The 25,944-nt window shown below is 43.3% G+C and overlaps 1 protein-coding gene across 1 annotated transcript in view; it reads right to left on the bottom strand.

Annotated features, from left to right (window-relative positions):
• Positions 1 to 24,313, bottom strand: part of usp43a (ubiquitin specific peptidase 43a) — a 438,498-nt gene extending 414,185 nt beyond the window's left edge. The window contains exons 1-2 of the mRNA XM_060844205.1: positions 23,396 to 24,313; positions 16,439 to 16,576 (exon numbers count right to left, since the gene is read on the bottom strand). Of these exons, the coding sequence (XP_060700188.1) occupies positions 16,439 to 16,576; positions 23,396 to 24,037 (780 nt within the window). The 5' untranslated portion in view covers positions 24,038 to 24,313. The remainder of the gene's footprint in view (positions 1 to 16,438; positions 16,577 to 23,395) is intronic.
• Between the last annotated feature and the right edge of the window lie 1,631 nt (positions 24,314 to 25,944).

Genomic DNA, 25,944 nt, shown 5'->3' with positions numbered 1-25,944 from the left:
TCATCCATTATGTGCCACTTCTAATTTCTATCCTCTGGGGATCCATAACGTTATAAAATATAAAAGCCAGGAAGTTATGCTAGATGTATAAAATAAACTAATGTAGCCTGTGTTGGAGGACTTTGTCAAATTCTTGGCACCACAATTTGGGAAGCCACGAACATTTTGGAGATGATACAGAAAGGATTTATCCAGATACAGTAATGGGAATAAACTGTAGAAGCTCTTGTTCTGCTCAGAGCAGAGAAAGGCAAGTCGAGATTTGATAGTCATTCATATTCATAAATGATTTAGAAGAAAATCATTTTTTTTATTGTAAGAGCTGAAATGTTGATCACCAGAGGGCAGAGATTTACAGTGACTGACCAAAGAATTAGAGGTCACATGAGGAAAGACTGTTTGTTTATGCAGCAAATGACGAGGATTTGGAATGTACTGTTGATTCAATTGCATCTTTCAAAGGAACTGGACTGTAGGAGAAATAAATCTCAGGGATACTGGGAAACAACAATTACTGTGTTTTTCTCTTCTGGGTGGAGTACCCTGATTTGTATATGAGCCCCTGCTAAAAGCAATCATGTTCTTCATGCCCCCACTGATTCTGTAATGCTGCCTGGTTGCCATCAAATTGGATTCTATCAATAGCTCATTTTTTAGTAACCACGAACATCACAAATTCGAGCCAATCACATATTTTGGATCGATTGGCCCCAGTGATGTAAAACTCAAAGTCACGCAGACGAAAACTTAGAAGTTGCACTTGGTTTGGCCATTTCTACTTTTTGTACTTATTACTCTTAACACAATGTTTCAGAGCTGCAGCATTCCATGTCTCACTGTAAGTATCTGATTACATGTTCTGAGATATTCAGCAGGGGTGCTATCCCAGTGGAGAAATGCCCGAGTTTAATTCAATTGATGTAGCACAGGAGATATGGATTTAAAACTTCCATCACTACATGGTTACAAAGGTCAGAGCTCTTTATTAAAGCAGGATATTGCATCACAGAGGCTTCACCTTCACAAGGAGGTCAATATACTTTCATCACAAACAATGTGAGGGATCAGCAGTATCATTACTGGTATGTTTTTCTATTCTGACACTCTCCATAGCTTATTGGCTTGCTCATCTGAGATGGAACCAGTGCTCAGAGGATACCTTGTAGTGTTGCTGACCATGAGACATTACCAAAAGATGATAGCAATTGGAAGGTCATCATCAAGCCCAACAACAACACAGAAGGAAAAGCACAGCTGAAGATCTCCCAAGGTAGTAGAGGGGATTGACCTGACCACAAACCTACCAACCTTGCTGCCAGTATCTACGGCTGCCAGAAACATAATGCATGTGCTGATCAAGGCCATCACTACCAACCTGTGCCATCTCTTAGAGCAGGACATGCACTCAGAAGGATTGAGTGGCCATCTCATCCCACAGTACATCAAGGACACAGCTGCAATGTGGTTTTATGCCAGCAGATCAATCCAAGGGGCTGGGAACTATGGACCTGTACAACATCTCCCAGCTCTTGGTCCAGAAAGGCACCCAGGCAGTTACAGGTACTATCTCCTCCAAATTTCAACAGTTCACAACCTTCCCCTACAATGAGGAGAGTCAGTAACCCAGACTCATAATTCAGTTGGAAAGAGAGCATCGATAATGGAGGCCCACTATTCCACAAGACATCACAATGTGAAAAAACCCAAATAAATCACCAAGACGATGAATGGGGTGGCACACTGCTAAAGCTAAAAGAAATTCACACTGGGTCCCATCATTAACAGGAAATAATTTTATTTGTTTACAACCTTATTCTTTTATCAAGTGGCAAAAAAGGATTCCTAATTATGACTATGAATCTTAAATGTTATTGCCTTTAGACATTTAAAACCCTAAACAGACACAGTCATTCACATATGTAACAAGTACAGACAGACAATTTGACACAAATATTATGGCTGGAAAAGTACAGATGGAGAAAGCAAATTTAATGGATCAAAATCCAGATAACAAGGACAATGAATTATTTCTTAAAATTAATTCACCAGATGTGAGCATCGCCGGCTGGCAAGAATTTATTGCCCATCCCTAGTTGTCCTTCTCACAATACAAAAGTTGATCCTTGGTTCAGTAGCTGAACTGATGGACCTGAATCCTTTCCTGTATTAGAAGTTTCTCATTTTTTTTTCAAAAAACAAAGTCTTTCTTTGTTTTATTCACTCAAAGATGCATTTTGTTTTCAGGCTTCTGGATAACTCAGTGCATTGGTCACATAGGTCTGTAACAAGATGCAGGTGGACCAATGCCAAGGCTGTCATTAGGCAGCTTCTCCTTAATTCAAAGACTCCTGGTGTTCACCTCACTGCCCTATAAATGAACATAATCCTAAGTGTTAGAGTGCACACCACATAATCCCATTTGATTATCTGATATTTTAGCTCTATCACAGCGTCCAACTTCCATTTTCCTTTTTATAGACCCAAAAATTAGATTAGATTTGACTACTTACAGTGTGGAAATAGGCATTTCAGCCCAAAAATCCACACCAACCCTCTGAACAACAACCCACCCAGACCCATCTACCCCTTCGCTTAACACTACGGGCAATTTAGCATGGACAATTCACCTAACCTGCACATTTTTGGACTGTGGGAGGAAACCGGACCACCCGGAGGAAACCCATGCAGACACGGGGAGAATGTGCAAACTCCACACAGACAGTTGCCTGAGGTGGGAATTGAACCCGGATCTCTGGTGTTGTAGGCAGGAGTGCTAACCACTGTGCCACCGTGAGAGAAAAATATGTGGCAACTTATGGCATGCAGTGAGATTGTCCAATATGTTTGGCTTCTTCCTGGGAACTGTAGGGAGCTGTCACAAAGATCGATCCAATGCACCCACACTGATTTGGGAGCACCTTAACACCAACCTGCAGGTTCCTGTCTCTTTCCAACCTCCTCAGCCTATACAGCAATTACTGGCAGACAACACTTGTGACATCTTTACAAAACCAAACAATGTCAAAAAACAATACACCTGTTTCTACCAGGGCCATAGTGGAATGGAGCATAAGCCTGAAGATGACGTTTCAAAACCCAGACCACTCCAGTGGGGCCTGGTAGAGTGACTCAGAAAGGGGATGCTGCATCATCGCTGCAGGCTGTGCCCTTTACAACTCGAGCACAATCCCTGCACAATACTCATTACCTCAATGTTGTCTACATTGGACAGCAATGCCTGAGCTACAATGTTCAAGGCTCCCTAATGGCAGGTGTTGCCTGCAGTCAAGGAGCCATTTGCTTGTGAGAGATGAGGAATGTTTGTCTTTCACAACTACTTTCATGCTCGAGATGTTTGAAGAGCAGTTCATATGCCAAACAGGTGCTACAGCTACAATGAGATTAATGCACACATTTTAAGAGTGTCCACGTGCAAGTATTTACAAAGGTGCAGGATTGTTTGCAAACAAGAGGCCTGCCTGCTGTTACTGAGCCGTTCTGGCCTTTCTAACAAAGTCACTAATGGCTCAGACCATGGGCCCAGCTATGCCCACTCTCGAACAGTCCTCTGAATGCTAGAGATGTGAGGTGTTTCCTCCTCAGCCAGCTAGAGGCTCGCAGTGATGTGCTCACCATGTTGTGTGCCCAAGTCCAATGTAAACTGCATATTCACCAAGATGAGAATGTCTGAGCTGGTGGTGGGTGCATGGGGAAAGCTTTGCAATTATATCCTCTGGGGATCAGATGCCTTCCTTCAGAGAGATAGAGGTTAAACTCAGTATCTTTGATGCTGGTTTCCCTCTGGTGTGCAAGGCTACTGAGTCCCATTATTACCTGCATAAGAGAAGAGATGGCATTAATTGTGAAAAAGAGCGAACAGCTTGTTCAGGATGAGAATAAATACCACGGGCATTAATGGGACACAGAGTCTAGCACGATATAGCTCACACAGCTGATTGGCCACAGAGGACTCAGTGACATGTCTGTTCACCCTCTTCCCCAGCCAACGCCAGTATCTCTTCCTCAAACAGAATGCGTTAATTAATCCACCATGCTTCTGCCAGTCTCGGCCTCTCGGCTAGCGTAGGCAGTGACACAAGGGAGGGAGTGGGTCTGACTGAAGAGAATGGGAGAGGTAGTAGTGGCGATACAGAGGATGGAGGGGTGGGGAGGGGTCCCCCGTAAGAATAGGTAAGGCACAGGGGCAGGAAGGGCTAGTAGATTTGGAGGAGAAAGTGGGTGAATGCCACTGAGAGGATATGGCGCATGAGATTGAGAGAGTCATGGTCCGTCAGCCTTGACCAGACAATGTGCAACGGCAGAGTGAGAGTAAGTGACGGCCTGGTGAGGGAGGGAGCGGCAGCCCGGTGAGGGAGGGAGCGGCGGCCCGGTGAGTTTGAGTGGAGAACTGAAAATGGTGGCACTTACTCTTGCAAAGCACTGAGGGTTGCTAACCTTCTTCTGGTACGGCTGAGTGTTCCTTTTCATCTGGGAGACAAACCTTACTCTGGTGGCTACCTCTCTCCAGCCTGGCAACTGGTGACATGGCCTCACTTGCTGGTCTGGAAAAAAGAGCATTTCCCTTCTGACAATCAATGAGCCACCCCATCCACCTTCAGGTCCCTGCTGTTGCATGGGGACGAGAGTTGACATTTAAAGACAGCACCACCCGCATGCATGTCCCAGTGACCATTCTGAGCTCTTCTGCTGCATGATTACATGAACCAGGCAATACAAAAGCCAGTGCCATAACTAATTGAGCTGAGGAACAGACAATTGAATCAGAAATGTTCATACGTGCCAAAGATGGGATACCTGACATGAATTGCTCCAAAACAGCACTTTGGCAAATCTGGGAAAATTCAGCCTTCACTTCATCAACAACTCATCCAAGTTTGCTCCACTGTGTGTCAGTGTATTTGAATAGTCTGCATAGGGCAAGTGAAACTTACTTTACACCAGGAATGGCATGACACTAAAAAAGCTTCTGGGAAAAAGTGAGGACAGTAGATGCTGGAGATCAGAGTCAAGAGTGTGGTGCCGGAAAAGCACAGCCGGTCAGGCAACAGCTGAGGAGCAAGAGATGCGATGTTTCACGCAACAGTCCTTCATCAGAAAGGGCTGATGAAGGGCTCTTGCCCAAAGCGTTGTTTCTCCTGCTCCTCAGATGTTGCCTGACCTGCTGTGCTTTTCCAGCACCACACTCTTGACTAAAAATGTTTCTCCTAGTACTTAGGAGCTGTTAACTTAGATTCTGACTGTTTTCAATCATGAATTAGTTTGAACATCACCTTGGGACACAACGTAACACATTCATATATAATCTTGAAGTTGTGCCTTTCACGTCTGCTAGCTACTCAATTGCCAGCAGCTTCCTCACTTCTCAAGTCACCATTATACAGCTATTAATTAGACACTGAAAGAGTAATTAGTCAAGCAGCAATTACAAAACCAGTCTTGAGCCTTTCATTATCTCTACACTCAAACTCAACATGCCTACGGATCCAAATGTGCACACTGGGTAACAAATCTGCCACTGAAATAACCAATGCTGCATAGCTCAGCAAGATTATTTAAACATTTGTACTGGAAAAATCATTTACTGATTAAATACATAGACACAGCTATTGTGACAGAATGAAACCTTTGGTTTGCAGCTTTATTCATAGGAATCTGAAGCTGTGATAACATCATAAAACCCTACTTATAACTGTGAATGTTGTGTATTATATAGAAGTGACATTTTTAAAAAAGAGAAAATATCCATGATATGCATTTCAGAATGACTACGGACATTTCTACAATAGTTTCATTTGCACTTCTCTCAGAATGGTCCTTAACTTGCACTGAAACTGAGGGTGAGGGCACAAGCAAATATTAAATTACATTAAGAAAAGCAGTGTTCATCTACAAACAAAAATTTTAGGACGAAGTTTGCATTAAAAAAAAACTTCTCTCAGGAGGCACGAGCTTGTTTCTGAATGGTGACATCTATCCATTCATCAGTTCAATCACGGAATATGTGTATTGATCAAACAACTTGATGTTAAAAGAGCATTGGATAATTTTGAACATTGACATGTATAAAAAGCAATATGCTCATTCAATGGGTTACCACAGAGGTGAGCATTTTTTTTAAAATGCACTGACAATAGGCTTTCTTTACTGCAGCATTATTGTTAAATGGAGTATTTATGGAGCTTTCAGTAGTGAGCTTTGTTTCACTGGTTTACAGCACAACTCTGATGTTGCTATGTATTAAATAAGTTAGCTATACAATCAAATGCTTCTCAGCGAGCACCATTATCTAAAATTGAACCATATGGAGAAACATTACTGTTTCAGCACAAATTGGGACAATTCTTTCATAATCTTAAAATGTGGTATGCTCTCAACCAAATGTAAGATCGATTCATTTAGCTTAATTGAAGTTAACACCCATCGCATTGAAAGTGATGCATTTGTAAACAATTTTGATGATAACGCACTGATGGCCTGCATTATTTATGCAGTCTTTGTATTTCATGTGACTGAATTTTACTTTTCAAATCATTACCAAATTACATTGAGTGGATTTCAGTCCATTCCAGTATTTGATCATATGTTCAAAGCAACTCATTAACTAGTGAACGCTTACCTTAAAAGTGAGATTTCACATTATCTTTTATTATCTCCTTTTTCAGATCATTCTATTATCATTGTTCTTTCCTTTTGTGTTCTGTACCTGACATTGTTACAAACGCTGTATTGTTCAAATTCCAGTTGTCCCCTTAACTACTTATCTTTGCACTATTTTATTCAAATATTGAAAAATAGTGAATAAAATAATTGATGCTTGAATCAGTCACAATTTGGGATCAAGTATCAGTGCATCTTCATGCAAAACAAGTTACTACATCCAGTCAGACAGTACATGACATCAGGGTAGACTATAACGTGACACTGGGGTAAATCTCCATTGTAGACCAGACACAACAGTGGGCAACATGGTGGCACAGTGGTTAGCACTGCTGCCTCACAGTGCCAGAGACCTGGGTTCAATTCCCGCCTCAGGCTGTGTGGAGTTTGCACGTTCGCCCCGTGCCTGCGTGGGTTTCCTCCGGGTGTTCCTGTTTCCTCCCATAGTCCAAAGATGTGCAGGTCAGGTGAATTGGCCATGCTAAATTGCCCATAGTGTATGGGTGGGTTGCGCTTCGGCAGGTCGGTGTGGACTTGTTGGGCAAAAGGGCCTGTTTCCACACTAAGTAATCTAACACTGAAGATTTAACTCGAAGTCTTGATGGGTGAAATGATTTGGGAGTTGCCCACGAAGTTTAACTTGCAATGGACAACTCTCCTGTTCCCTGGGACCATTGGGCAAAGTTTCTGGCTCTAAGTTAGAGTTGAATATTTTGAATAGCTCAAATGTACTTGGTTTTATCATTTGTCAACAAATGTTAGACAGATTAAAGTTTAGTTTAATGCCATCATAACTAAAAGAAAAACTCTCCCAATTACGCATACTCCTTCCCAAAGCCAGATGACCCCCCCAACTACGCCCTGGCCACTTACCACATACCTCCAATAACCAAACTAACCCCCTCTGACCATCCATCTATCACCCGGTCTACTGCTTACAGCCCCACCCAACCAAGTGAGCTCCATAGCATTTATTATACAACCCACACAGAGACTGGAACTTAATGAGACTTGGTACACGGTGACTTATTTAGATAGCAGAAGAAAATCCCAGTTTCCTACATGGTGACATGTTAGCGGTCAAGCAGCCAACACCTGGCCTGATGAGAGCCAGTTCACATGCCATAAATAATTTTTAAATAGGAATTTCACTATCTCCAAAGCCTTTCCCACTTCCTCCACTGTGAAATGACACTTCTATGCATCTCAGAGAATTGCTATCTTGCTCCCCTCTCACCCAGCTGCTGCAGTATGAAGTCCATGGCCAGAGTGATATATTGTAGGTCTTCACAGAAGACCTGACTTGACATGTCAGTCAGCATAATTCTCAAAGAAGCCATGCATTCACACTTCAGAACTGTGACCAAATCCAAAGCTTGGATACATTCCTCAGCCATCCAAACCAGGTTCTACATTATCTCTCATACCTCTGCCAGATAATCCCCTGCCTGTTGCTGCATCTCCACAGGCCTATTGTACCTGAGACAAAGGTCTCATCCCCAACAGGCCTCTTATTGCCAGGAACCTTGTTAGAGTAACACCTTCCCCTCTGCTGCTGTGAAGTGGTCCCCAGTATTTGCTCTCAATTCCATACAGTCACCCTCGGAGGGCGGTGTGACTATATCTGCACTGGAGGACTACGAGGATGAGATAGCTGATGGTGCATCCTCTAGGATAGTCTTGATCTTTAATCATCAGAGATGAAGTTATCACTTTCTTCTCTGGGCTTGGGCCTCCAGTGCCTGTGATGACAACTTGAAGTGCCCCTTGTTGGGTCTCATTGTGAGAAAAAGAAAGACATTAAAAGTAGAAGCTTGTACATCTGGGAACCACAGTTTTACACATGTGTCCATGTACCAGAGAAAGGCGAAAAGCATTCTCACTCAAGTGGCTGGCTTATTCAGCCTTTTTTTAGATTAGATAAGATTACTTACAGTGTGGAAACAGGCCCTTCGGCCCAACAAGTCCACACCGACCCGCAACCCACCCATACCCTTACATATACCCCTTACCTAACACTACGGGCAATTTAGCATGGCCAATTCACCTGACCTGCACATCTTTGGACCGTGGGAGGAAACCGGAGCACCCGGAGGAAACCCACGCAGACACGGGGAGAACGTGCAAACTCCACACAGTCAGTCGCCTGAGGCAGGAATTGAACCCAGGTCCCTGGCGCTGTGAGGCAGCAGTGCTGACCACTGTGCCACCGTGCCGCCCTAACACTACGGGCAGTTAGTCTGTTGTCGATTACAACAGACTAACTGCCTGTAATCTTCATGGCTTCCTCTTCAAATGGTTTTAGAACTTTCAACACAGGCATTCTTCCTCCAGAGTACCTGTACACCTCCATCCCCCATCACGAAGGACTCAAAGCCCTCCGCTTCTTCCTTTCCCGCCGCACCAACCAGTACCCTTCCACTGACACCCTCCTTCGACTGACTGAACTGGTCCTCACCCTGAATAACTTCTCTTTTCAATCCTCCCACTTCCTCCAAACTAAAGGAGTTGCCATGGGCACCCGCATGGGCCCCAGCTATGCCTGCCTCTTCGTAGGATATGTGGAACAGTCCATCTTCCGCAACTACACTGGCACCACCCCCCACCTTTTCCTCCGCTACATCGATGACTGTATCGGCGCTGCCTCGTGCTCCCACGAGGAGGTTGAACAGTTCATCAACTTTACTAACACCTTCCATCCCGACCTCAAATTCACCTGGACTGTCTCAGACTCCTCCCTCCCCTTCCTAGACCTTTCTATTTCTATCTCGGGCGACCGACTCAACACAGACATCTATTATAAACCGACTGACTCTCACAGCTACCTGGACTACACCTCCTCCCACCCTGCCCCCTGTAAAAACGCCATCCCATATTCCCAATTCCTTCGTCTCCGCCGCATCTGCTCCCAGGAGGATCAATTCCAACACCGCACAGCCCAGATGGCCTCCTTCTTCAAGGGCCGCAGATTCCCCCCAGACGTGATCGACGATGCCCTCCACCGCATCTCCTCCACTTCCCGCTCCTCCGCCCTTGAGCCCCGCTCCTCCAACCGCCACCAAGACAGAACCCCACTGGTTCTCACCCACCACCCCACCAACCTCCGCATACAACGTATCATCCGCCGCCATTTCCGCCACCTCCAAACGGACCCCACCACCAAGGATATATTTCCCTCCCCTCCCCTCCCCTATCAGCGTTCCGCAAGGACCACTCCCTTCGTGACTCCCTCGTCAGATCCACACCCCCCCACCAACCCAACCTCCACCCCCGGCATCTTCCCCTGCAACCGCAGGAAATGTAAAACTTGCGCCCACACCTCCACACTCACTTCCCTCCAAGGCCCCAAGGGATCCTTCCATATCCGCCATAAGTTCACCTGTACCTCCACACACATCATCTATTGCATCCGCTGCACCCGATGTGGCCTCCTCTATATTGGTGAGACGGGCCGCTTACTTGCGGAACGCTTCAGAGAACACCTCCGGGCCGCCCGAACCAACCAACCCAATCACCCCGTGGCTCAACACTTTAACTCTCCCTCCCACTCCACCGAGGACATGCAGGTCCTTGGACTCCTCCACCGGCAGAACACAACTACACGACGGCTGGAGGAGGAGCGCCTCATCTTCCGCCTGGGAACCCTCCAACCACAAGGTATGAATTCAGATTTCTCCAGTTTCCTCATTTCCCCTCCCCCAACCTTGTCTCAGTCGGTTCCCTCAACTCAGCACCGCCCTCCTAACCTGCAATCCTCCTCCTGACCTCTCCGCCCCCACCCCACTCCGGCCTATCACCCTCACCTTGACCTCCTTCCACCTATCCCACCTCCATCGCCCCTCCCCCTAGTTCCTCCTCCCTACCTTTTATCTTAGCCTGCTTGGCTCTCTCTCTCTTATTCCTGATGAAGGGCTTATGCTCGAAACGTCGAATTCTCTATTCCTGAGATGCTGCCTGGCCTGCTGTGCTTTGACCAGCAACACATTTGCAGCTGCATTCTTCCTCCAGACTTGACTAAGATGGGCAATATGTTCTATCCCATTCTCTGTAATGCATCTTTGTAACCAAGAGTTCAGCATTAAATACGTACAGTAAGTTGGGTTTGAATAAAACATTAAATTTTCAACATCCCTGAGAGAAAGCATTTTCATTTTCAGAGATCAAAGCTGTGGATGGATAGTTGTCAGTTTGAATTTACTATAGTTGATAATGTCAATGCACCCACACCTGATTCACTGCAGCAATGAATCTTTAAGTTGCTACTTTATCTGCATTTATATTATCAATAAGCAAACCTTTTTTACATTTATCTCTGGAATGAAATGCTTACGTAGTGCACAATATGATTCCCTTAAAAGAAACCACTTTAAAAATACTTTCCTCCTATGCACATAAAATGTTGTGATGTGAATATTTTCTCCACATGGAAACATAAGGCTTTCTCTGTTAAGTCACTGCTATTAGAAGGTTAGGGTCAACACTTCTGTTCACAAGTATCACAGTGGCAGTGAAGTCAGGAATCAAAGAGCTTACCAGCACATGCTGAAAAATTATCATATGGTTGAGCTAGCAAGGTCATCTCCCAGTTCAGATGACATTATGGCTTTATTTTGTGCTTTTTTTTTGAAGAGATACTTTGAGCCAATAAAGTAAAGCGCTTGTGAGGCCTTGGGATTTTTCTTTTAAAACTGAAACTATAGAAGCAGCATGAATGGGTGGAGTCAGGAACCACGGTTTTAGTTTAGCTCTCTGTAATTGTTGGGTCTTTGATGCTGGTTGTGAAAGCTGTTACAACTCTCTCTCTGTTACAGCTAAAAGCTTGGATTCTTTCTCTGCTACCAGAATTGCACGTGAGACAATCTGTTTTATCAAATTTAATCTTTGTCAAGGGTATATTTATGCAATGTTACTATATTGGAACAGTTGCTGTTTAGTTAAATAATCTATTATTCTGTTCAGTTTTCCAACAGAGTTAAAGTTATATCAATTCCTCTTTCTTTTGTTTGTATTTTAATTTTGATGTTAGAATGAAGTCTGTTTTGTTTAAAGCCAAGTAATGTAACCAAATTACATCTGAAAACAGAGCACCTTACACCTGCTTTTAAGTAAGTTAAAATTTAGGGTCTAGGTTATCACCTCGATATATGTGAAGAGGGTTTGGTCTAGTCCATAACACAATCAATGTCAGACTCTTCAGGCTGTGAGGAAAGGAACTGTTAATGAAATAGTTCAATTACATTTAGATAATATTAAATTTTTGCTGTTGTTTTTGTTCTTTTCTCTTTGATAGTTTTTCAGATTTGAAAATCTGCTGCTGCGAAAATGTCTGACAGACGTTCTAATTCCTTAGTAAAGGGGTCTACCCACACAGGTGAGGCTAGCTGGAGAGTATTGGCAAGGTATTTGACAGTGATGCCCAAGCTAGATCTATTCCCTAACTGAAATTAACATCTGTGCATTTACAAGTAGCACTGCTGGTTACTAATGCAAAGCAGGAATCCTGCATAATTCTGACACTTCTCAACCAGCTGGCACAATGTTGCCACAACTTAAATTTATATAGCAGCTTTAAAGTCATAAAAGTCTCATCACGTTTCACAGAGGTGTACTCAAGCAATATTTGATTCTAAGCCACAACTACAGCAATTCTGACAGTTTAGTTAAAGTCAACAGGCTGGAATGAGCTGACTCGACACAGATGGGAAAAGAAACTTTAAATGCTCAGGTCCCTGTGGCTTAGTTAAATGTTGACTAGGATAGTGCAGGCAGTGTTTGGTATGCTTTCTTTAATTGGTCAGAGCATTGAGTATAGTAGTTGAGGTCATGTTGTGACCGTGCACATTGGTTAGGCCACCGTTGGAATAGTGTGTGTAATTCTGGTCTCCCTCCTACTTGGAAAGATGTTCTTAAACTTGAAAGGGTTCAGAAAAGATTTACAAGGATGTTGCCAGGGTTGAAGGTTTTGAGTTATAGGGAGAGGTTGAACAGGCTGGGCTGTTTTATCTGGAGCATTGGAGGCTGAGGGGTGACCTAATAAAGGTTTATAAAATCATGATGGGCATGGATAGGGCAAATAGACAAGGTCTTTTCCTTGGGGTAGGGGAGTCCAGAATTAGAAGACTTAGGTTTAGGATTAGAGGGGAAAGATTTAAATGGGACATATGGGGCAACTTTTTTATGCAAAGGGTGGTGCATGTATAGAAGGAACTGTCAGACGAAGTGGTGGAGGCTGGTACAATTATTGCTTTTAAAATGCATCTGGATGGATATATGAATGGGAATGGTTTAGAAGGATATGTGTGAAGTGCTAACAAATGAGACAAGATTAGGTTAGGGTATCTAGTTGACTTGGACAAGTTGGACCGAAGGGTCAGTTTCCATGATGTACATCTCTATGACTTTAAATGAAATAAAAATTCAGAAAAAAAATTTTAAAAGCAGAATTTTTAAATATAAAACAATAACAATAAAGTGCTTCAATTAAACATTATATCAGGTTAAAATGTAACACACTAGCTACAAAATAATGTCCAAATATTTGTTCCATATCTCGCCATTTAAATATATGCAGCAGTTTGTTCCTAGATACTCAAGAAAGTCAGATAGTTTTTATTGGGATTTAGTTCAGAAAAGAAAGTGGGGCTACTTTTTAATTGTAGGATAGACTGAACATAATGCAGTTTCCCACTAAGTCACCAGATCTTAACCTCATACTTCAAACAACATTTCATTTTGGTTCTCAGAAGGTGAACTTCCATTGTTACCTTTTCTAAACAGTTCACAACCTTATATCTTTCTGTCAGCTCAAGTTTCAGTTGCCTTCATTCAAGTGTCTGAAACCTACGTTCCTCCAGATTTTCCTCAAATAGGAATCAGCCTTGGAGGCACTGTAAAACAAAGCCACAGCGCATAAACTTCTTTCTTCTATCTAGGAACCAGAATTCCTCAAAATGTGGTCTGGAGAGAATACCATATAGCTCAATCACAATTTAGTCCCACTGGGTTTTGTACAGTTCTGGCTTTTGTTCAACATTTTATTGGTTTAGGTGCTTGCTGGTTTGCATTGGGTGGATACGATGAACATCAAGTCAATAAATACTCCAAAGTCTAATTTATTATCATTTAATTCAACACCATTCATGGCATACATCTGCTTCCCATTTTCAAATCCAATATGCACATTTGCCTGTATTAAATTTCGTTCTCTACTCAATGGCTAAAGCCTCTCCACACTCATATTCCAGAAACTGAGATCTAATACTACAGACAAGTTTACAATTGTCACCTTGCAGTCAAATGTCTTTTTTTAAAAAATTCTGAAACTGACTGAAAGACAAATGCTGCTATCAAATCATGCAAAAATGCATATTGAGGTAAAGTAGGTTATTTCTCCACAGGATAAGTGAGTCAAATATATGGTTTGATAAGTCTTATTCTCAAATAATTTGAATCAAATTGTTTATAATTCTGCAAACTGTTGTCCAACCAAAGCAATTTGAAAATTATCACAGAATAATTACAACAAGAATTACTAGAATAGCAACTTATCAGGGAGTAACTGCTTGCATAGTGCAATATTTATCATTGCCAAGTGCAAACTGCATGTTTTTTAAACCTACAATAAAATTTTAAGTATAAAATTTGTACAAATGAACATGGAGCACACGTTCCCAAAGGTTGTACGGACCAAAAATTGTGGTAAAAGGTTGTTGTCAATTGGATCTGAGAAAGTGTGCTTGGGTACAGAACACATGTACACATTTCATGTATTTGACGCGAAGCAACTGCTATGTTTTGTATTTGGCTTCATAATTTTTAAAAACTGGCCACCAAAACATTCCTATTATAGAAAATATATAATCTAATCAGTGAACCAAAAAACAAGGATATGTAATTAATAACTGCAAAACTGCAAACATTAATATTTAAGGAACCAATATTGAACAAAAGCAGGACTCTAATATAATAACAATATCTTGAAATATACTAGACTGCCAGAGATGTAAATTTCTTTAGTTTTAAAAAGGAGCAATAAAAAGCTAGAAGTAAGTCTGTCGTGCAGATGGAGAAGGAGATCTCATCAATACCCACTGAATGTACCTACAGGATTCAAATACATCATAATGTCACACATGTCTAACTCAAAGATAGAGATCATGAAAAACCTCTCCAGTGGGAACTATAAATCTGTCATTTCCCGCTGTTTTCCTGTATCATGAAATACAATATCCACATTTTCTCATCCCTGACTTTGCAACATTAAGAGTAATCAGCAAAATCAACAGATAGTCAACAAATTTGCTTGAATTCTAATAAAGAAAAGAATCCCTTCAGTGTGGAAACAGGCTATTTGGCCCTTCAAGTCAACACCAACTCACCAAAATGGACCCCATTCAGACCCATTGCCCCAACCATAGCAATTTGAAAATTATCACAGAATAATTACAACAAGAATTACTAGAATAGCAACTTATCAGGAAATATTGCATTTCCCACGGCTGTACCATACATCCCTGGACACCACGGACTATTTAGCATGGCCACCCCACCTAACCTGCAAATATTTGGACTGTTAGAGGAAACTGGAGCTCCCGGCAGAATCCCACACAGACACAGGGAGAATGTACAAAGTCCACACAGACAGTAGCCCAAGGCTGGGATTGAACTTGGGTCCCTGATACTGTGAGGCAGCAGTGTAACCACTGAGCCACCATGCCACCAAACAAAGTATCATCTACGACTAGAACTTAGCCACCAATATATCCTAATAATCAAAACACAAAACTTTAGATCTCAATCGTGTATTTATATCCAATTTTCTTGGGAATGAAAGGCTTTTATTTTATGAAACATCAATACTAAAGAGCATCATCTCCTGTTTTAATCTCCATACAGAAGCCTTGAAGATTTTCACACAGAAGAGTTAACTATCTATTGAGGTAGGCTTTTCAGAGCATTATAGCATGATTACATTAACTGTGCCACTACAGTTGTTTGTGTTGTTTGGTATATATAAACTATAGTTCAACAGCTCAAATGCATGCTATAGTTGTGGAAAATTATGAATGGAATACTCAATTTCTATCTGTGACACCAGTAAAAGATTTGAATGTCTTATTTCAAGAATTTATCAAAAACTTCAAAAGAATTTTTAAATTCAGTTAAAAAGCTTCTGGTTATTGGAGTATTTCAAATGAACTATTCTTTGACATTAACAGTTCTAATCTATAGTCAACAATATTTCAGGTCACATTTATAAAATAATAGAAAGTATATTAAAAGGTAGATATGTGATACTACTATGCCAATTGTTGAGTCTAACAAGAGTCATGTGAAGAGTGAGACCATCCTTTCATACAAAACAAATGATCATTAATAGCAATATACATTTTATCAATGACAATAAATGCAATACACTAATCAGATATACAGTTTATTCGCAAGAGTTTGAATAAATTAATTGCGTTCCTAGAACAATCAAGAATCATCAAACAGTAAATTATTTGAAGTCTTGCATTGTTTAAAAATTCTTAACTGAATAAATAGATATAAATGTCGTAAAAGAATGAGAACACACATCCAGAATGCTTCATCAGAACATTTTTAGTACTAAGCTGTTTTTATTAGGAGGAATAAATAATTCAGTTAGGCTACTCTCATTCCTACAGTTGCAGTTGTCTATTGTGTCCGTCTAAGTAAGACACTGTGTAGTTTGTAAAAGGAGACCTGGGCAATCAAAGAACAAAGAAAGTTAACTCACCTTAATGGAAGATTTTAAGTTTTTGTTGGGTGAACAATTGAGGTCTTCATGCACTCTGTTCAGTAACCACAGAAGGAACTCAAGTGCATCGTGCTGAGAATTCCCACGAAACTGGGACCCATATTTTGCTACTATATTCTAAAACAAAACAAAGAAACATTTGTTTATTAAGACAAGTCATTATTGTTAAAACCTTTTGAGTTAGTCAATAGTCTAGAAATTACAAATGTAGCAAAAGCTAATAATTATCCTGGAAACACCATGACCCAGTGGAGATGAAATTGAAACAGTAAATACGAGATGTATGGAATAAGAACAGGAAGCTTTGAAAATGTAAGACTGTCAATGAAGAAGAATATTCCACATCAGTTCAGTTGCTTATTTTTAAAACCAAAAAGGATGGTAGAACATATGCACTTTGCTGAGCCCCATACAAGGGGTGGTGCTTGTTTACACTCTACTGTTGCCACTGAAAATGAAGACTTAACAGTTATAACCCCATTATTACTGTATTAAAGACATCAAGTACATTTAAACAAGTAGCTCTTTATGTTCAGTGTCTTTAGTTCAATACCTGAAATACTCATGCAAAAAGGTCATCCAACTGATTTTGGCTTTTAAAGCTGCAATAATTTAGATTACTTACAGTGTGGAAACAGGCCCTTTGACCCAACAAGTCCACACCGACCCACCGAAGCGCAACCTACCCAGACCCATTCCCCTACATTTACCCCTTCACTTAACACTATGGACAATTTAGCATGGTCAATTCACCCAACCTGCACATTTTTGGATTGTGGGAGGAAACCGGAGCACCCGGAGGAAACCCACGCAGGCACGGGGAGAATGTGCAAACTCCACGCAGAGTCGCCTGAGGCAGGAATTGAACCCGGGTACTTCATATATATCTTGTCTAGGAGGCATGGTAGCACAGTGGTTAGCACTGCTGTCTTACAACCCGAGAGACCTGGGTTCAATTCCTGCTTCAGGCAACTGTCTGTGCAGAGTTTGCATATTCTCCCTGTGTCTGTGTGGGTTTCCTCCCACTGTCCAAAAATGTGCAGGTTAGATGAATTGGCCATGCTAAATTGCCAGTAGTATTGGGGGGAATGGGTTGGTGTGGACTTGTTGGGCCAAAGGGCCTGCTTCCACAGTGTATCTAATCTAAAAGTTGACCACGCTTTTTCACTGAAGAAGGGCTCATGCCCGAAATGTCGACTCTCCTACTCCTTGGATGCTGCCTGACCTGCTGCGCTTTTCCAGCAAAACATTTTCACCTCCACTTTTTCACTGATCAAAGACCAAACTGTTCAGAGCCAAAACTATAATTCTGCAGATGTTACTGATCCAAATTCATTGTGTATGCATACAAAATGAATGAAATGTATATGGCTCACAATATTATAAAATAAATTTCCAACAATTTTAATGATTTATTTACAGTGTTGTTGGCTTTTAATTATTTCACTGTAATGGGTCTTTTCGGATTTCACTTAAGTTCAAACAAAAGAAGCGCATAAACTCCTCAAATATTATACTCATAATCGAACTCAACCCCCCTTAATTTTTGGCATAAAGACTGGCCTCAATTATTGCATTTTGAAATGAGCAAATGTAGTGACAGAAATAAAATCTGGCAGCTGCTGTAGCCAGGTGCTTTTTGATGAGTAAAATGTCACGAACATATGCATGTCTGTGCAATTGGAAGTAGTGTTATTACTGAAAATCAGTCGTTCTTAGACCTAAAATGCACTAGAATCTGCTCATCTCTTTGCAGAATTTGTTTAGCTCAAATATGTACTGGCAGTAGAATCAATGTGCAGTTCTATTAGGAATATCTCATTGTCAAATAAGATTTTAGACAAATGCCACCAATTTGCATGCTGTGATCATACAAATAAATACGGAAAATACCATGGCACTGAGCAGAGAAAAATAAAGTGCGCTAGCCAATATTTCCCTTTCACATTATCAAACAAAGTTCTATGGATAATGAAAATCTGAAATAAACAGAAAATGTAAGAAATAGTTAGGCAGATCAGGCAGCATCAGCAGCTTTTAAATAAGGAAAAGAGGGTAGATAATAACGAGAGAGTTGTAATCTAGGTTGCTGTGTAGAAGTAGTTGAATGAGAAAAGTGATGAAAGTGCATGGCAAAAGTAAATATGGAAATAAATTTCATGCTGAGTGCTCTGAGCCATTTCTGTTTTATTTAATCAATTTTTATTCATCAATAAAATATTAATTAATTGTGATGAGGATATGGATGCTTTGATGCAAAGAATCTGATTTTAACTTTGTGAGAGGGTGGAGGGAGTTGAGGGAGTTAAAATCACACCAAAAAAAATCTCCATAGAAATCATCATGCTTACAAAGTATTTGAGAATCGATTTAAGATGTTTTAATGTGATGTGCTGTGTAACTGCAGGCTAGTAAAGGCCCTTTATAAGAAAGGCAGCAGTGCTCCTTTCAAATTCTTCACTCTCATTTCATGGCCTCTTAAGTCCATCAATCCTCAATGTTAAAAGCTTTCCAAGAAGTTAGAAGCAAAAGGCAAGGTCGTGATTGTAACAAGTTCGGCCAAGTGGCCCTCACAGAATATAAGTTTCCTGACTGGAGCTATTAACTTGGCCCAATCAGGGAGCCCTGGCCAACAGAGATAAACAGCAGCATTTTTGATTTAATCCTCACTCTTTCCCCTTCATTTTTTCCCCCATGTAAGCATTACCTCTTCTGGGCTTTGCTTCTTACTGGTTCCCTGGCCATCTTTCCTGGTAGCGCAATATTGGATAAAACACCTCTGGGACACCCGCATCAACAAACCCAACCGCCCCGTAGCTGAACACTAACTCCCCCTCCCACTCCGCCAAGGACATGCAGGTCCTTGGCCTCCTCCATCGCCAGACCATGGCAACACGATGCCTGGAGGAAGAGCGCCTCATCTTCTGCCTAGGAACCTTCCAACCACAAAGGATGAATGCAAATTTTTCCAGCTTCTTCATTTCCTCTCCCCCCACCTTATCTCGGTCCCAACCCTCAGACTCAGCACCGCCTTCTTGACCTGCAATCTTCTTCCTGGCCTCTCCGCCCCCACCCCATCTCCGGCCTATTACCCTCACCTTAATCTCCTTCCACCTATCGCATTCCCAATGCCCCTGCCCCATGTCCCTCCTCCCTATCTTTTATCTTAGCCTGCTTGGCACACCTTCCTCATTCCTGAAGAAGGGCTTATGCCCAAAACGTCGATTCTCCTGCTCCTTGGATGTTGCCTGACCTGCTGTGCTTTTCCAGCAACACATTTTTCAGCTCTGATCTCCAGCATCTGCAATCCTCACTTTCTCCTAAAATTAGTTACACAAATGGCATTTTCACTGAGTCCCAGTACATACAATACCGGTACTGTTGGGAAAAATAAGCACTACTGCTGAGTTGCAGTAATGCAGGAGTAACAAAACAAAAATAGAGAATATAGAATCTTCTCAGTTCAGGGAATTGACCCTGAGCTGGCTGGCCACAGCCAGTGTACTGCAAAAAAAACCAGGAGTGCCAGAGGTTCTGCTCACTCAGAGGAAGCCAGACAAGTATCAAGTTCTGTGCACATGTTAATAAAGGGTGACTTGGTGATGGCATACAGGCCTCTGTGGAGTTATTTCAGGCACATGATACTTACAGTTGGGAGTGGCTAATCATATAAATAATTGCATATTTCAGATGAGAAAAATCAAAGCATACTTGTTGCTCTTAAAACACGAGTCAGCTTTAGATCAGGTTGAATTATTTAGTTTATAAAACAATCAAGTGGGTCTGTAAATTTTCTTGAAATTGGAAACTGCCATCCATTAATAAGAAAAGAGCAAAAAGCAAATGTCTGACAGTGAATGCAACACAAATTAACATTAATTAAGTTTCAGAAGGCTGTGTGTAATTCAACTTGGCCACAATGTGCTAGATTGCATCAATGATGCAGTTTCACACTCACTGCAAGGTAATTGTAGCCAGTCCAAGAAACAAGTTTGAAAGTATCAGTGGGGTCCATTAAGTTTCATTTTTAATGCTAACAGAAGTCAGCACTCTCCTACTATTAAAGTTTAAGCAGAAGCTGGTGAGCAGAGCTGTGAAAATTTACGCGATATCACTGCGGACAGTTGTTGCAGTGACTACTCTGAAACAAAGTACCAACAGAGTGACAACTCCATAAGGTCTATGAGAATCACAGGGAGAGGGAGAATTGACAGACTTTACTACAAGAAGCAATTATTGACCCATTTTAAGCAAATCTCGGGTCTCTATTTATTCTCAGTCACAATGTCTTTACAGTAAATGTTTGCCACAAACCATTTTGCTACTCCTTTCAACTCCCTATGTCTATCTTGCAGGTTCTCTGCATTAAAACAGGAGCAGCTCAATTCATGAAATTAAAAGCAGCAAAATTGGTTTCCTGTTCCAAACATATAGCATTGTTTTTAATGAGGCAACCTAGAAAACATAACTTCCACAATAGAAAACATAACTTCCACAAACACAGTGTCATTAATGGAAACTTGAATTTGTAAAAAGACCAGGAAGAGAATTCTACAGATTCACTGCCCTTTAAAATAAGAAAATGCTTCCTCATCACCTCTGAGCTGCTTCTAATGTTGGTACATCTTTCCTCAGATAGGGGACCAAGGATGATCACAGTATTCCAGTTGTGATCTGCCTGATGTCTTGAGTAGTTTGCGTGAAATCTCCCTATTTTTAATACTCTGTTCACTCTGAAATAAAGGCCAGCATTCCATTTGCTTTCCCTTTTACCCACTGGGTTTGGATGCTCACTTTTTGTTATTCATTTACCCAAATCATTCTGTGCTGATACTCTCTACAGTCTTTGTTGAAAATGTGTTGCTGGAAAAGTGCAGCAGGCCAGGCAGCATCCAAGGAACAAGAGATTCGACGTTTCGGCCATAAACCCTTCTTCAGAGAGAGGGACTCACTGAAATCCTTGCAGAGGGAGGAAGGCATCCTTGCAAGAGGATTCACAGTAGGTTAAAATCTTCGAGGAGAAAGTGAGGTCTGCAGATGCTGGAGATCAGAGCTGAAAATGTGTTCCAACCAACACATTCAGCTCTGATCTCCAGCATCTGCAGACCTCACTTTCTCCTTTCTACAGTCTTTCCCAATTTAAATAATATTCAGCTCTATTTCTCCTGCCAAAGTGCATAACTTCAATCGTTTCTACATTTTATTCATAAAATCAGAATCCCTACAGTGCAGATGGAGACCACTTGGCACATTGAGTCCACACTGACCCTACAAAGAGCATCCCATTCAGACCCATCCTCCCCAATCTTATTTCCTATAACCCTGCATTTCCCATAGCAAATCCACCTAACCTGCACATCCATAGACACTACAGGCAATTTAGCACGGCCAATGCACCTAACTAGCACATCTTTGGATTGTGAGAGGAAACTGGAGCACCCAGAGGAAACTCACCTGGGGGGGGGGAACTTAAAAACTTCACACAGTCACCCAAGAGTGGAATCGAACCCAGATTCCTGATGCTGTGAAGGGGCAGTGCTAATTGCTGTGCCACAGTGCCACCTATCTGCCAAGCTTTTATTTAATCAACCCCACCTTCTGATTGCCAGCAATTTCAACTCCCCTTCCCACTCCCCCAACAACATGGCCACCCTGGGCACCCTTCACCATCAAACTAAGACCACAGCAAACTGAAGGAAGAACACCTCATCCTCCACCTTGGGAGCTTACAACCTTATGACCTCAAAATAGAGTTCACCAGCTTCCAAATCTCTGCAAACCCCCCAGCCCATCCAGATCCAGCCCCCTCCATCCACCCCCTTAACCTGACTTAATCTGCTCTTCCCACCTATCTGCTCCATCCTTCCCACTGACCAATTGCAATCACCTGCTCTCGGGGAGAAAGTGTGCACTGCAGATGCTGGAGATCAGATTCCAAGATTGTGGTGCTGGAAAAGCGCAGCCGGTCAGGCAGCCTCTGAGGAGGAGAGTTGACCAAGGGCTTTTGCTCGAAATGTTGATTCACCAGCTCCTCAGAGGCTGCCTGACTGGCTGCGCTTTTCCAGCACCACACTCTGAGTCCTACCTGCATCTACCTATGGCCGTCCCAGACACCTTTCCCCCAGCCCAGCCTCTCCAGTCCTGAAGAATCCTGCCTGAAAAGTCAACTCTGCTGTTTCTTGACCTGCTGTGCTTTAATTCCAGATCCAAATTTTATCGACTGCAACTTCCTAGCATCTGTTAGTCCTCACTATGTCCACGTTAGAGGGACATGGGCCAAACGCAGATAAATGGGAGTAGTTTAGATTGGGGAAATTTGGTCGGCATGGAAGAGTTGGAACGAAGGGTCCGTTTCCGTGCTGTGTGACTCTATAACCAGTATCGAAAACACGGCCCTGATTGTTGGCGACATTTCTGAACAGCAAACAAAAGCTTGCATTTTTTAAAAAATCAACTATGATTAGCTATAGCGTCAGGACAGAAAGTAAACAGTACTCTGAAAGTTAGCCAAGTATTGCTCAGAGTTTACAATAACAGATTAAAACCTCGTTCTTGTGGCACAGCGCACCGGGAGTTCAAGTCCCACACACCTTGGGACTTGTTACCTTTGAACAGGTCGATCAGAAAAATAAGTTAAAAATTACTTTTTTTAATCTGTGGCTGACAAATCAAAACTTCCAGTAGCCAACAAGAGACACGCAGCAGGTTGAAATATATTTATAGTTTAGGAAAACTACAGGCGACACCTGATAGTTCTCCAGAATCAAATCCTCAAACTTTTTTTGTGACAATTGTTTCCGTCAAAGTTTCTGCAATTTAACCGTTTGGACATAAATTGACACAAAACATTCACTTTCTCCTGACTTGCCCCTGTGTTGGTTTACTGGGTGGGACTTGGGGAAGGAAGGAAGGGGGGGCTGGACCAGGAACTCGTACCTTGAACTGCACGGAGAGCTGCGGGGTGTACTCCAGGGTCCAGAGAGCACGGACCAGCGCTGCCAGCTGCTCGGTCACTTCTGCCTTGGAGTGGGACACCGGCTCCTTACTGCCCAGGGTGCCGTTGGCTCGGAGCTGCTTCAGCTCAGAGCGGTACTGCTCCAAGCCCAGGTACTCGGCGAAGAGCTCGGTGTTGCTCAGGCACTGCACCACGGCGTTCATGAAGCACGTATTGCCGTGGTTCTTCAAGCCCAGCACCCCGGGGGGTTTCTCCCCGGGCAGCCGCTCCCTCCCCCGGGGCAAGCTCAGGCTCTTACCCCCCGCCGCCGCCTCCTCCTCCTCCCGGTGCTCGCTGCAAGTGGCCAGGGTGACAGCCCCGTCCCTGAAGCCTCCGTCGTCCTCCTCCTCCTCCTCTTCCTCATCCGCCAGTTTCTCCCCTCCACCTCCACCTCCTCCATCTCCGTCAGGGGTCCCCTCTCCGAAAGGTGCCAAAGTGAACAAAGTTTTGAAGACCCCCCGCACGAAGCTGCCGACCGACCTGAGCGACCTCCTCCTGAACAGTTTGCCCGAGAAGGACTTCCTGCGCTTGCCCTTGTTCATCTGGCCCTTCAGGGTGGACCTGGCCGGAGCCGCGCTGGCCATTCGCTGGGGGCCTCTCCCTCAAAGGGCCATCAGCGAGAGCGGCAGCTGCTGCCTGCCTCCAGCAGCAAGTGCTTCAGCAAACCTCCGAGAATCCCATTCTGTGCGGAGATTCCCCCCTCCCTTCACTGGAGACACACGGGGTGGGAGGGGTGGGTTACTCTGCATTCACACAGCGCCTGCACCGAGAGCTGCTTCACTCTGTCTCAAACACACAGCCTCCCTCGGGCTGCAGGTCCTCCCACTCCGAACACACACACACGGTGTGCTGTCGCTATGAATGGGAGCGGGGCTGGACTGCTGGAGGTACCCTGTGTTGCTCCGCCCTCTAGCTCAGCGCCAGGCTTCTACTACTGCTCCTTTATACGGGAAATGCTGCTGGCTGCTGGTTTGAGGAGAGGGAGACAAGCCGACCATCGGCTGTCTCTCCGCATCCCCCCTCTCTCTCTGCCCTCACAATGGTGCCCAACAACATTACTTGGGAGATTTGACTGCACGGAACGCGGGAATCTGGACATTGCACTGTTCCCTCGTGTTTTTTTTCTAAACCCGTTTCTTCCTCCGTTCCTACCCCCCAAATAAACATGATTCACACTCGTAATCTTAGTGTCAATGCTTTGAAGTGCTGCGATACTCAAGGGAATGGGGAACAGGTAAAATAAATCTCCTTCAATGAGCCCGTGTTATTTTGTTGCAATGTAACTCCAGCCGCCTTGTTGTAAATGTCACCAGCAACGTTGCAGTGAAGAACTCAGATAGATTGTTTGGCTGAGTTGGACAATCGGAATTCTGCATTTATTTTTAAACTGTTCCAATTGTATCTCCCTCAGCGGTGGGGAGTCTAACTGGCGTCAGTTCAGGAGTTGTATGCAGTGGATTAGCGCCAAAGAATGCAAGCTATGCTATCTAACAGGTTCCCTGGTCATATTTGCAATAGCCCACTGCACCATGTACCACAACGTGTAGTGTACTGCCTAAAACCTCGCATTCACACTATCGTCAAATGGTTACGCTGCCTGGGTTACGCACCCAGGCGCATATGCAGTCTGTGTCGGTGGTCTAACATGCTAAAAGCAAATACTACTAGAATCATTCTCAAAACTGTTAACGAAGCCTCCCCTACACCCGAAACGTTGACTTCTCCACCTCCTGATGCTGCCTGGCTTGCTGTGTCCTTCCAGCCTCCTGCCTGTCCCCCCTGAGGCTGCCCGGCTTGCTGTGTCCTATCAGCCACCTGCCTGTCTCCCCTGAGGCTGCCCGGCTTGCTGTGTTCTTCCAGCCTCCTGCCTGTCCCCCCTGATGCTGCCCGGCTTGCTGCGTCCTTCCAGCCTCCTGCCTGTCCCCCCTGATGCTGCCTGGCTTGCTGTGTTCCCCTAGCCTCCTGCCTGTCCCCCCTGATGCTGCCTGGCTTGCTGTGTTCTTCCAGCCTCCTGCCTGTCCCTCTTGATGCTGCCTGGCTTGCTGTGTACTTCCAGCCTCCTGCCTGTCCGCCCTGATGCTGCCTGGCTTGCTGTGTACTTCCAGCCTCCTGCCTGTCCGCCCTGATGCTGCCTGGCTTGCTGTGTCCTTCCAGCCTCCTGCCTGTTTGTTTTGGATTCCAGCATCTGCAGATTTGTTTTTGTCTCGTTCCCCTAGCGTGACTGTCTATTTTCAACTGATCAGCCGACAAATTCCTCGCACAGAAGAGACAAGAAACAAAATCTTAACGTGAAAAAAAGCTGATTTCATACTTGTGTTGTGTAACCAGGGAGACGTAATTAATAATTTCAACGGTCACTCTGGGAGAGAAAAAAAAGTGTTCACAAAGCAGTTGAATTCCAAATTAAGTTTGAGCGTGTCATACCCCAGTCCTAAACAAAAATTGTAATGTCAGTGAAACTCACTTACCTGGATAGGAGGGGAAAGCCAGG

The sequence above is a fragment of the Hemiscyllium ocellatum genome, chromosome 25 (genome assembly GCF_020745735.1).
Source record: "Hemiscyllium ocellatum isolate sHemOce1 chromosome 25, sHemOce1.pat.X.cur, whole genome shotgun sequence".
NCBI lineage: Eukaryota > Metazoa > Chordata > Chondrichthyes > Orectolobiformes > Hemiscylliidae > Hemiscyllium > Hemiscyllium ocellatum.
The sequence above is the reverse complement of the archived record's forward strand: the minus strand, read 5'-3'. Positions and strand labels throughout refer to the sequence as shown.